Source organism: Vulpes vulpes, chromosome 9 (assembly GCF_048418805.1).
Source record: "Vulpes vulpes isolate BD-2025 chromosome 9, VulVul3, whole genome shotgun sequence".
NCBI lineage: Eukaryota > Metazoa > Chordata > Mammalia > Carnivora > Canidae > Vulpes > Vulpes vulpes.
In genome coordinates this window covers 103,205,587-103,219,382 of record NC_132788.1, presented here as the reverse complement: position 1 = coordinate 103,219,382, position 13,796 = coordinate 103,205,587, and the positions used below count along the sequence as shown (strand labels likewise).

The window sequence follows — 13,796 nt, the reverse complement described above, 5'->3', positions numbered from 1 at the left end:
CCTTTCTCTGGCTTGTCTTTTTACTCTTCTCATTTTTTGTAAGCTATAAAGGGAATTTATTGGTTTGATTATTGAGAAGTCCTTGGGCATAACTAGCTTCAGAGATGGCTGGGATCCTGAGGCTAAAAAGCTATTATCTGGGTGAGTTCTGTGTCTGTGTCTTGGCTGTGCATCGCCTTGTATTAACAATTATTCCTGGCAGGCTGTTTCTCTCTACTGTGGGTCCCAGAAGATCCAGGCTGCTTTCTTTTTAGGTTGAAGTCTCAGAAAAGAGCAGTGGTCTTTTGGAGTAACTCCAATATGATCATTATAATAGAATCTGATTGTCTCACTTGACAATAGCCAATCACTATGGCCAGAGGAATGTAATGCTCTGAATTGTTTAGGACTGGCTCCTGTGCTCATCCAGAAACCAAAGTAGAGTTTGCACCAACTGAACCAGAGTCCTGACAATTGTGATGTGTACAGAGAGGGAAAGTGGCAGCTGTGGGCAAGTGGATATAATGGGAATAGAGGAAATATTGTCAGCTAGCATGTTGTGCTTACTAGGGTCTTAGCAATAGGAGGAAACTGAAGTCTGTTAACACAGCAGGGGCTAAGTAGTTCTAGAAATCCCTTCAGAAAGGTTAAGTGCCGTCTGTTAACATATCTTTTTTTAGATTGCTAGAGATGGCTTCTCAACTTTTATGCTGTTTTGCAGTACATTTGGAAATCTGGTAGACTTAGAACTTTTTTATTCTTTAAAATTGTCTTGCCTTTTCTACTCCTCATTTGTTTCTATATTATTTTTAGAATTTCCTTACTGATTTTCATAAGTATGCTGAGAGTATGCTTGGAATGGCATTGACTTGATGTGGTAAACTGAATGAAATTGGCATCTTTATAATATTGAATTAAACATAATCATCCATTTACCTACGTTGTTTTTAATTTGTCTTAACAGTGTTTTGTAGTTTAATTGTAGAGGTCTTGAATATCTTTAATTTATTTCTAGGTATGTGGTATGTTTTGCTTTGTAAATATTTTTATTTATTTCCTTTTTTATTTTCAGCTAGCACAAATTGCAATTTTCTTTTTGTACATTGATCTTTTTCTCCAGTGACATTTCTAAATTAAATTATTATTACTTGAATTATTATTCAAATAGTTTGTGTATTATTTTGGATTTTCTATGTACAATCCTGTCAATAACAAAAGAAAGTCTTACTTGATTTCTGAACTTTATCTTATATATATATTTTTTGCCTCATTGCTTTACAGTGATGAATAGAAATGATTATGAACATCCTTGCCTTGTTCCTGATTTTAGGGGAAAATATTCCTTATTTCATAAGTCTAATAATAGCTGTAAGTTTTTCATGGATTACTTTTAATAATGAAGAGAATTGTTTTATTCCCAATTTGCCAAGTTTTTTTTTTTAATTGTGAGTGAATATTTTATCCAGTGCCTTCTCTGCATGTATCATGGTCTTAAAAAAAAAAAGAAAAAAACCTTTCAGTTTATTAATGTAAATTGCTACATTCCTTGATTTTCAGATAGTAAAACAACGTGTATTCCTGGAATAAACCACATTTGTACATGGTATATATTGGCTTATTGCCCTTTTCATTTTGCTAGATTCAATATACTACTTAAAAATTATTTCTGTGTCTGTTAAATAGAGGTTTGTCCTATAATTTCTTTTAATATACTTGTCTGTGTTTTGTGTCAGGTTTATATTAGCTCATAAAAGGAGTTGGAAACTATTCTGAAAGATTTTATATAAAATTTGAACCAGTTAGTCCATATATGTTTAGAACAATTCACCCATGAATCTGTCTTTTGTGTTTTTTTTTTAAATTTTTTTTTTCTTTTGTGTTTTCTTCACAGAAAGCTTTTGTAAGATAGTTTAACTGGTGCATTACACCAAATATAAACAGACAAAGGTTATTCAGGTTTTTCATTTGTTTTTGTGTTAGTTTTGCTGAATTATATTTGTCTATTCCAGAACTTTTCAAATGTGTTGGCATAAATTTTGTTCATAATATCCTATGATTCCTTTTCAATGTTTTTTTTTTTAATTTTTTTTTTATTATTTATTTATGATAGTCACAGAGAGAGAGAGAGAGAGAGGCAGAGACACAGGCAGAGGGAGAAGCAGGCTCCATGCACTGGGAGCCCAACGTGGGATTCAATCCCGGGTCTCCAGGATGGCGCCCTGGGCCCAAAGCAGGCACCAAACTGCTGCGCCACCCAGGGATCCCCTCCTTTTCAATGTTTGAAAACTGTTAATATATCCCCTTTTCGTTTCTGATATTGGTGATATATATATTCTCTTCCTTTTTCTTCATCCTGTTAGGGATTTAGATATATTAATTTTTTCAAAGAACCAACTTTATTCTTTCTGATTCTTTATTTTCTGGTTTTATTCCCTTCTATTATATTTGGGTTTCACTTAATTCTAGCTATTTGTGATAGATACTTCTATCATTGCCTCTTTTCTGATATGACAGTCTGCTTATAAACCTACCCAATCAGAACTTTCTACCGTTTGCATTGTCAGTAACAATGTGCTTGAGATAATTCAGAAGAATACTGTTTATCTCTCTATTATGTTAAGGTCATGGGGATTCCTTGATGGAGTGGAAAGAAAACTGGATTGGTAGTCAAGACACTAGATGGTATTCACTTTTCAGCTCTACCTCTATGACTTTAGAAAAGTCACTTAAGCTTTCTGGTCCTGAGTTGTGTGTGTGTGTGTGTGTGTGTGTAAATTTAAAAAAAATTTATATATTCATGAGAGACAGAGAGAGAGACAGAGAGAGAGGCAGAGACATAGGCAGAGGGAGAAGCAGGCTCCCCCTAAGGAGTCCGATGGAAGACTCCATCCAGGGCCCCAGGATCACGCTCTAAGCCAAAGGCAGCCGCTTAACCGCTGAGCCACCCAGGCGTCCCTGTAAATTCTTTTTTATGAAATAGTTATAGATTCACAGTAACCTGTGAAAAAATATGTATGAGGAAATTCCATGTACCCATCACCCAGTTTTACCCAGTGGAAATCCAAGAGCTTATTCAGATTTTGCCAGTTTGAGATGCATATGTGTGTGTGTGTTTCTTTGCAGTTTGAGCACGTGTAGATGAATGGACCTACTACACAATCAAGATACAGAATTGTTTCATCAGCACAAAAGAACTCTTTTAAGCTACTTTGTATTCAGACCTCTCCTTACACTACCCCTTGTTTTTTTCCCAGAATTAGGTGTCTGTCATGTTTTGTCACCCTCACTGATATTTTCACTCATTTTCTCTCCTTTCCCTTTATTCCCTTCCACTAATTTTTATATTCCCCAAATGAAATCATATAATGTTTGTCCTTTTCTGATTGACATATTTCACGCAGCATAATACCCTCCAGGTCCATCCATGCCGAAGCAAATGGTGGGTATTTGTCATTTCTAATGGCTGAGGAATATTCCATTGTATACATAGACCACATCTTCTTTATCCATTCATCTTTCGATGGACATTGAGGCTCCTTCCACAGTTTGGCTCTTGTGGACATTGCTGCTAGAAACATCAGGGTGCAGGTGTTCCAGCGTTTCACTGCATCTGTATCTTTGGGGTAAATCCAAATTCACCTTTTTATACTTTACCTCAGCAAAACTATTTCCTTTCACTAGTAAAAATATCTTTAGGGCTTCATTTTAGAACCATCCCTCCCTGTGTCTTGTCTTGGCATATCTGTCTTTGGGCTCTGCTCTGTGTCCACTATATAGGACATAGTAAAGGACACTTCCTTTAGAGATGTCACCTACAGTTTGTGAGACAATAATCTGGGGCTCTCTGAAAACCTGCCTCATAGATAGTTTAATATATTTGACCTTTGGCCACTAAGTTAAATCATCTACCATCATTACTGATCAGGAACTTCAATAATGGAAAAGGGTATTCCTTTACTGAGGAGAAAGCCATATTGGCCAATGAAAAGAGATACATCCCAATAAAAATGACAAAATTATCATTTTGATTTCTTGGTTTTTATGAATTGAAATGAAACACTTTGGGTCTGATCTACTCTGGAACAGTATATAGGGTGTGTCTCTATTTCTGAAAACCTAAATTATTGGCAAATATGCTTGCAATTGGCCAAGGTAATTATGATGGTTAATTTTATGTGTCAACTTAGCTGAGCCATAGTGCCCAGATATTTGATTGAACTTTGTATGTTTCTGCAAAAGTATTTTTTGGCTTAGTTTAACATTTAGATCAGTGGACTTTGAATAAAGTAGATTATCCTGTATAATGTAGGTGGGCCTTATCCAATCAGTTAAGAACAAAGACTGACCTCCTGGAGGAAGCAGAAATCCCACCAGCAGACTGTCTTTGGACTTGAATTGCAATTCTTCCTGTGTTTCCTGCCTACCCTGCAAAATTTAGACTTAGCAAGCCTCCATAATCATGTGAACCAATTTCTTAAATCTCTATATAAATATACACATTTCCTGTTAGGTCTGTTTCTCTAGAGAATCCTGACTAATATAGTAATATTGCTTTTGATATCTCATTTAACATTCTCTTCACAGGTGACAGTTTCTTTTTCCTCATCAAACTTCAAAATATGACTGAGTGCGACTAATTGATTAACATTATGCATGGAGGGGAAAGCCTGGACAGAAATGTGCCAGGAAGGTCCACAGTTGCTATACAGTAACTATCTAGGAGTGGTGCTGATATCCTTGATAGAAGAGTGGCATCACAGATAATAGAAAGGGCATGGGATTTAAAGACACAATTCCATCCAATCTCAGGAACAATTTAAGACTTGTGACAGGGATCCCTGGGTGGCGCAGCGGTTTGGCGCCTGCCTTTGGCCCAGGGTGCGATCCTGGAGACCCGGGATCGAATCCCACATCCGGCTCCCGGTGCATGGAGCCTGCTTCTCCCTCTGCCTGTGTCTCTGCCTCTCTCTCTCTGTGACTATCATAAAAAAAAAAAAAAAAAAAAAATTTTAAAAAAAGACTTGTGACAAATCAGTACTCTTCAGATTCCTTATCAGTGAAAAGGCAACCTATGGAATGGGAGAAAACATTTGCAAACCCTATGTCTGATCATTGGTTCATCTCCAAAATATATAAGGAACTCCTACAACTTAATGGTAAACAAAGAAACAACAAGTTGATTTAAAAACCGGGTTAAGGATTTTATTAGACATTTCTCCAAAGGAGATATACAAATAGCTAACAAGTATATGAAAAGGTGTTCAATATCACTATTCATCAAAGAAATGCAAATCATGTATATACAATAGTATACTATTATATACTATATAATATAATAAAAATATATAATGTCATATAATATTTCAATATAATAATATATATATGCAATAGTATATATGCTATATATACTATTCGGCCTGAAGAAAGCAGAAAATTCTGTCGTTTGAAGCAACACAGGTGAACCTTAAGGATATTATGCTAAGTGAAACAAGCCAAGCACAGAATGATAAATACTGCACGATTTCATTTATGTATGTAAAATAGTCAAATTCATAGAGTCAGAACAGAATGGTGGCAGGAGGGGGAAATGGAGAGTTCCTAATCAAAGGGCATAGAGTTTCAGTCAAGCAAGATGAATAAGCTCTAGAGATATACAGTATTGTACCTAAAATCAACAATAGTAGATGAAACTTACAAATTTGTTAAAAGGGTAGAGGTTGTGTTAAGTGTTCTTAGGGCCAAAAACATTAACTGAGAGAATGGAGATACTACCAGAATCTTGATATGAAAGTCCTAATTCTCCCTAAATTGTTCAGTCATTTGAATGCGTTTGATGACTGATAAACTCACACGCTTTTGTCTGTTAATTTAAAAATTAAGTCTGAGTTTTTTTTTAATTAAGATGTATGAAACTTGAAAGTCAGAGGGAGTACAAGTGCTGTTCCTCCTGAGAAGTGGAAGACCTCAGACCCAACAAAGGACATTTACTTTTCCTATGATCCTGGCCCATTAATATTAACAAGCCCTCAGAGATTGGGAGAACCCGGATCAATTTGGGTAATTATGAGCTCTGTGCATTGAGCTTTCAGGCCCACACAACTGTAAATAATCGGCCTGTGCCCTGCAAACTTTCAGTTGGCCAGTCCCAGCACAATCGGATCTGTATGTTGTGTCTTCTCTTCTCAGAGTCATTGTATGCATCACGGGGTGCATACCTAACTGTCTTCCTGCAGATCCTGAGAACAGAGCCTGAGCCTTCATCACTCACAGGCATAAGAAGGATGATGGATCGTCATTCCCTTGTCATACCCCAGCACAGAGGCAGCACAGTCCAGTGAGTGATGTTGGAGATACAGGATACAGGAACGATGGGGGGGAGCATTATTTCTTCATCATCAGGATAAGCACGACAGTTGAAGTAGCCAGATGGAAGGGCACCGATATGCAGTTTCAGCTCTGAGGCCTGTGATGTTTATATTCTTGGTTCTGGTGGGAATCTGAGAATTGTCATTCAGAGTTCTGCTTTCCTCCCTCATTGGCTTTAGCTTCTGTAGGAACCTCCCTCACCAGAGCAGGAAATAAGTCCCTCTAAGCTATCCCATAAGCATTCCAAAATGGTCATGAAAGTGATGATGAAGAGGAGCAGGGGAATGATGCTAGATGACCATATACATGATACCATGAACCTTTATTAAGGATTCTCAAGTGTCAGGCTCTGAAATAAGTGCTTTATGTAGACTGTTTCTTTTCTCCTGCCTAGTCACCTCTAAAATGTATATGTACACATTATTGTTCTTTTACGGATGGGGAGAGGATTATAGCCTGTTAGTGTAACTTGCCCCAGGTCATGGGATGGAATGGGATGAAACCAGGTTTGAATCAAACAGTCTGACTCCAGACACAGAGCACCTGGCCAGTATTCTCCTCTTGCCAATGCAACCAACCATTTCACTTCTCTGGTCATTCCACCCATACACCCATTCCACTTCTCTGGTCATTCTCCACTCACTGTGCTCTTCTCTTTGAAGGTTACTAGTAAACCAGAGTAAAGAGCCAGTGGTGCCTCAACTATAAGAAGGACGGCTGAAGATTGGCTGGCAGAGATCATAGAAAGAGCTGGCTCATGACAGTTTATAGTAGATTTCTCTTGCATGCCTCTGCTCCTGCATTTTGCCTCAGATGTCTACTTCCTTCTCCATTCTTATAAGTTCCTCCATTTCAAATGGAGACACAATGTCAATGTCTCAGGTTCCATCCACACTCAGGAAACTAGAAAATGTTAAAACATGTACAATATATGTGCTCTTGCTTAAGATCTATGGATCTCTGTCTTAAAATTTCTGAATTTTAAGAGTAAAGAAGTTAACTGCATGTGCCTCAGATCCGCAATATAATTTTAAGTCCTATCTTCTCTACTTACTATCTAGCGACCTGGAGCAAGTTTTTAGTATATCTGAGCCTCAGAATTATCATCTGAATTGATCCCTGGTTGATACCAACCACTCCACTGAGTAAGGACTAAATAGATATGAATACTACCAATGTGGTTAAATATGTGATGGATGCATACGGTAAAGGCAAAAAATTAGGTATTATTATTTATGATATTGATTAATATTGTTACTACCAATCTTTATACCTTTCAACCAAAGTGTCCTGTGATCTGATCATTTGGTTTTCAATGGATATCTGACAAAAATTTAATTTTTATCCGTGTACAAATTAAATACTGGGTGCTTGGAAGGAAATGACTGAATCACATTCATTTCTGATTCCTCAGAGCATATATCATCTTTGGCACAGAGTAGGCAACAATAACAATAAAACTCCCAAATATGTGAAATGTTGAATAGACCCTTCTTTGAGTCACAAGAACAAAGAATAGTTAATATGGCTTGCACACACTGGTGCTTTCCTGCCCGTGCCTTCATCCATTTTAGGGATGTCTCATAGAACAAGAAATAAGATATAATAGCACTTATTTGTATCTATGTCATTCAATAGGATCTATTTTTTCAAGTAGGCTCCACACCCAATGTGTTGCCCAACATAAGGCTTGAACTCACAACTCTAAGACCAAGACCTGAGCCTGGGATCAAGAATTTGACACAAGCAACTAAGCCACCAGGCACTCCTTTCTCCTCTATTATTTTCTATTTAATAGCATTTACAACATTCAGTTATTGAAAACTATCAGAGTGATTTTTGTACGTATGAAAAATGAGAAGGAGAAGATAAATTTTACTGTGTGGTCTTAGATATATTTTAGGATTTCTAGAGCCCTGAGACGAGAGAGCCTTCAGATTCTCTCCCATACAATCCAATGAAAGGTTATTAAAGCTTTCTTAGGATTGAATTTCATCCATAAACCCACAATTACAATAATGATTCAAATTCTGGTTACAAAACAATGACTAGATATTTATTAAGTTCCACTTCCTTTAGATGCCACACATCTCTGGAGATGGCTGTTAACCTTTCAATTTCCAGAGAAGGGATACCAACACAGACAAGTTGAGGGATTTACATGTATTCCGTGAATTAGGGCGTTGGATACTGGTTTTCAGGAACACTTATGGCAGTAATATGGTGAATTATAGGATCTCCTATGAGTAGTAATGCACTTTACAGCCCAGTTTGAAAATCTGAGATATGGAAATATCCCCTATGTAAAATATGAATTTTTATGTGAAAGTATCACAGAATGATGATTATTAGATACCTGAGAAATATTTGATTCTATACTTTAATAATAGCATATAGCTGATAGCAACTAATTTTTCTACTGGGAAAACAGATGTAGGAAATAAATGGTGAAATTGACCTTGCACTGATTTTTTACAACACAAACAACCTTGTGATGAAAGTTTGGTATTAACAGCCATCCTCCATGCAGATGTCATATAGAAATTCTCATTTGTATGATATGCAGAAAGGTAAAGGTAAAAGGATTTTCATAGGGTTGTTGAAATAAGGAATTGATAAACAAAATGAAGTTAATTCCTCAGTTAATACTATATATCACGAAAAGTGTTATATCTAGATTTAAACGCAGTGTTGTAGTAAACAAGAACACTTTAGATGCATTATGTGTAGTAATATACTATTTAGGTAAATCTTTAAGAAAACCTTTTGTAAGGTTTTGTAGATTATAAATAAATAATAATGTTATGGAAACACTGAAAGAAAATATACTCACCTAATTAATAATTGTGGTTGCTTTGGGGAACAAGTGTGCAGGGCAATAAGATCATGCAGGGATTTAAAGAAAGCTAAAATTTTATCAGTGATATTTCAGATCTCTATAAAATAGGAGTTTGGAAAAAAACATTAGTAAATGGCTATTTTTTTTAATTTAGCTATTGGGTGGGATGCCTGGGTGGCTCAGTGGTTGAACACCTGCCTTCAGCCCAGGGCGTGATCCTGGAGTCCTGGGATCGAGTCCCACATCGAGCTCCCTGCATGGATCCTGCTTCTCTCTCTGCCTATATCTCTGCCTCTCTCTCTCTGTGTCTCTCATGAATAAATAAATTAAATCTTTAAAAAATATACAGCTATTAGCTATTCATTATAGCAATAATAGGCAATATTCTTTGTACATATTCTAAGTGCCTGGCAATATTTTAAGGCATTGTTCTTGACCCTGGCTGTACATTAGTACCACTAAAAATAATGCATGTAGAGATTAGTATTTAATTGGCTCTAGGCAGTGGACAGGACATTAGTACATTTTGCAGTATTAATGGGTAAGTATAATAATCAACGAGGGTTGAGAACTACGGGGCTGACCACTTTATGTTTCTTTATGTTTAATTTCTTCAAACAACCCAATAAGGTAAGTTCAATCATTAGCTCCATTTTACCAATGTGGAAACTCCCCTTGTACTTCTTATGTTAGTCTTTGTACTTTTCCCTTTTGCATTTTTCTCTAAATTAAATCATAGTGTGACCTATCAGTAGAAATGAATAGCAGAGTTGTCTTCAGGGAATTGATTTAAAAATAATTGTATTTAGGAATCCCTTGCTGGTTCAGTCGGTGGAGCATGGGACTCTTGATCTTGGGGTTATGGATTCAGTTGGGTGTGGAGATTGCTTAAAAATAAAATCTTAAAAAAATTGTATATAAGGAGAATTGATTTTATTATTTATGTATTTATTTATTTATTTTCAACAACATGGATGGACCTAGAGGGTATTATGCTAGGCAAAAGAAGTCAAAGACAAACACCATATGATTTCACTCATATGGGGAACTTAAGAAACTAAAGAAATGAACAAACAAAAAAAGACAAACAAACAAACAAACAAAAACCCCAGACTATTAAGGGGAATTAATTTTAAAAGGAATTAATTAAGGAGAATTTTTGTTTCAGTAAAGATTAAAGTTAAGGAAGCATAAGAAGGCTAGATTTCAGACCTGGTTTGGGGGGCTTTATATGATCCTAAATTCCTTGATTATAAATAAGAGAGTTAGATTTCTTTTCTTTTTTTTTTTTTTTAGGATTTTATTTATTTATTCATGAGAGACACAGAGAAAGAGAGGCAGAGACATAGGAGGAGGGAGAAGCAGGCTCCATGCAGGGAGCCTGATGTGGGACTCGATCCCAGGACTCCAGGATCATGCCCTGAGCTGAAGGCAGATGCGGAACTGCTGAGCCATCCAATCCAAGAGAGTTGGATTTCATGTGGACCCAGAACTTCCAAATATTTAGGATTAGAAATACATGTAAGCACTTTCAGCAATACCAAACCACTTCAAAATAGAGACCAAAACAAAACAAAACAAAACCCCAAAGAGCAGTGTCAACACCAGTGTCAATTTCCCTGAGATTGTGTAGGGTTGGTATTTAATCCTGTATAAGATGAGAGATAGGAAAAAAGTATTTTTAAAAAATTTTTTTTATTTATGATAGTCACACACACACACACACAGAGAGAGAGAGAGAGAGAGAGAAAGAGAGAGAGGCAGAGACCCAGGCAGAGGGAGAAGCAGGCTCCATGCACCGGGGGCCCAACGTGGGATTCGATCCCTGGTCTCCAGGACGGCGCCCTGGGCCAAAGGCAGGCGCCAAACCGCTGCACCACCCAGGGTTCCCAGAAAAAAGTATTTTTTAAGTTAATTATTGTTTAATGACCCAGAGCTGCATTGTGCACAAATGCCATCTATGGTGTCACCGATGCTGCATGATTTTGTGCATTTAACCAAAACGTATTTACAAAATTTGAAGTCTATCAGGCCACAGTTAACAATTATATTTGAAAAAACTTTTTTTAAAAAAAGATTTTATTAATTCATGAGACACACAGAGAGGCAGAGACACAGGCAGAGGGAGAAGCAGGCTCCCTGCAGGGAGTCCGATGTGGGACCCGATCCCGATCCCGGGTCTCCAGGATCAAGCCTCTGGTTGAAGGCGGCGCTAAACCGCTGAGCCACCGGGGCTGCCCCTATATTTGAAAAAACTTTAAAAAGACAACCCACATATTTGAATGAGCATGTATTTCTACGGAGGAGAGATGTCAGAAAACCGGAGAATGATGAAAACTCATAAAGATAATTAACCATTAAAAAAAGCTTTCTGATGATAAACATTCGGTTTTAATTTAGAATGTCAATGATGTAGTCCTAGCAATTACACAGTTTATCAATATTCTAAAGGGAATTTCTTGCATTTATTTGAATAAAATCAGGCTGCTTCTAAGTGTCCTTCAATTAGACTGATTTTTTTCTTTTTTTACCTAAAGGGAAAAGAATATTTCTTATTTGGCATGTTTCTTAAAAGAGTATTTTATGGTGATCATGGATTTATCACTTAGCTCTAAGTGTTCTTGCTCCTCTAACATTCTTCAGTTCTGTGTCTTTAAAGTATGTATATAGAGAGGTGAATAACACAGAAACAAATGAGGAAACAGTTCAAGAAAATTGGATTTGAGACACAGAACTATTGCTAAAGGTACTGGAACGTATGGCTCCAAGTGTGAATATTTTACTTGTTAATTGCTTGAATACACAATATGGACACAGTGCTGGATGCTCATTTACTTGTTTCACTTTTCCAACCCTCTTTTCTTTTTTAAAAGGTGTCCAAGCTACATAGAACCACAAAATCTAACAAGTGTATCAGAGTTCTTCCTCATGGGCCTCTCAGATGATCCAGAACTGCAGCCCCTCCTCTTTGGGCTGTTCCTGTCCATGTACCTGGTCACTGTGCTTGGGAACCTGCTCATCATCCTGGCCGTCAGCTCTGACTCCCACCTCCACACCCCCATGTACTTCTTCCTCTCCAACCTGTCTTTGGCTGACATCAGTTTCACCTCCACCACAGTCCCCAAGATGATCATGGACATCCAAACTCAGAGCAGAGTCATCTCCTATGTGGGTTGCCTGACTCAAATGTCTTTTTTTATGCTTTTTGGATGTTTGGATAGTCTCCTCCTGGCTGTGATGGCGTATGACCGGTTTGTGGCCATCTGTCACCCCCTGCACTACTTGATCATCATGAACCCCCGCCTCTGTGGCTTGTTGGTTTTGGCGTCATTTTTAATCAGCCTGTTGGTCTCCCAGATGCACAATTCAGTTGTGTTACAACTTACTTACTTCAAGGATGTGGAAATTTCTCATTTCTTCTGTGATCCTTCTCAACTCCTCAACCTTGCCTGTTCTGACACTTTTATCAATAACATAGTTATGTATTTTGTTGGTGCCATCTCTGGCTTTCTTCCTATTTCAGGGATCTTTTTCTCCTACTATAAAATTGTTTCCTCCATTCTGAGAGTCCCATCCACAGGTGGGAGATACAAAGCCTTCTCTACCTGTGGCTCCCACCTGTCAGTTGTTTGCTTATTTTATGGAACAGGCCTTGGGGTGTACCTTAGTTCAGCTGTCTCACTTTCTCCCAGGAAGGATGCAGTGGCCTCAGTGGTGTATACTGTGGTCACCCCCATGCTGAACCCTTTCATCTACAGCCTGAGGAACAGGGACATCAAAAGGGCCATGTGGAGGCTCTTCAGTAAAACAATCTAATCGCAGTACCTCTGCCATCCATTTGAAGTGTAGGTTGGAATGCAGCAAAACTAAACACCTAGGAGTGCCTGGGTGGCTCAATCCATTAAGTGTCTGCCTTTGGCTCAAGTCATGATCTCGATCCCAAGGCTGAGCCCTGAGTTGGGCTCTCTGCTCAGTGGGGAGCCTGTTTCTTCCTCTCCATCTCCCTCTGTCCCTTCCCCCTCATGCTCTCTCTTTCCCCCACCCCTCAAATAAACAAAACATTTTAAAAACAAACAAAAAACTAAACATGTAGACCTGCAAATTCTAAGGCTCTCACCACATCATTTTTGTAGTTGTCGTGGCTTTCATCCTTTTCCTTGCTTAACATTTGGAAATTGCTTTTTTTTCATGTCTTAAATGGGACTGAGGGAGTATGCTGGGGTCCTTTGTATATGACAGTCACTGCATAACTGAACCTTACTTTAAAAAATATTTTATTTATCTATTCATGAAAGACACAGAGAGAGAGGCTGAGACATAGCCAGAGGGAGAAGCAGGCTCCCTGTGGGGAGCCTGATGTGGGACTCCACCCTAGGACCCCGGGATCATGACCTGAGCCAAAGGCAGATGCTCAACCACAGAGCCACCCAGGTGCCCCTGACTGAATCTTATTAGATCTATGGAGACTCTGTGCTTTATCATTGGTGACCCAAGCATCCCAGAAAAATGAGAAGTTCTCTTTTTATATATTTTAAATTCATATTTTTCCATAATTCTTGTGTATTTTCCATACATATTTCTTATCTATCCAATTGGTTTATGCAGGTTATGT

The 13,796-nt window shown here is 37.8% G+C and overlaps 1 protein-coding gene across 1 annotated transcript; it reads left to right on the top strand.

The window, feature by feature from the left end:
• The first annotated feature begins 5,735 nt into the window (after positions 1 to 5,735).
• On the top strand, positions 5,736 to 13,087 carry LOC112909683 (olfactory receptor 7E178). The gene is made up of 2 exons (XM_025985694.2): positions 5,736 to 6,313; positions 12,058 to 13,087. Exons 1-2 carry the CDS (start codon positions 6,144 to 6,146, stop codon positions 12,998 to 13,000), a joined length of 1,113 nt encoding a protein of 370 aa, XP_025841479.2. The 5' UTR covers positions 5,736 to 6,143; the 3' UTR covers positions 13,001 to 13,087.
• The last annotated feature ends 709 nt before the right edge of the window (positions 13,088 to 13,796 follow it).

What these genes read in the sequence shown, in the direction of transcription:
- LOC112909683 (XM_025985694.2), top strand. Translation starts at nt 6,144, where the DNA reads ATGTTGTGTCTTCTCTTCTCAGAGTCATTGTATGCATCACGGGGTGCA. An exon ending in CACAGAGGCAGCACAGTCCA is followed by an intron (nt 6,314 to 12,057) that starts GTGAGTGATGTT and finishes CTTTTTTAAAAG; the next exon opens with GTGTCCAAGCTACATAGAAC.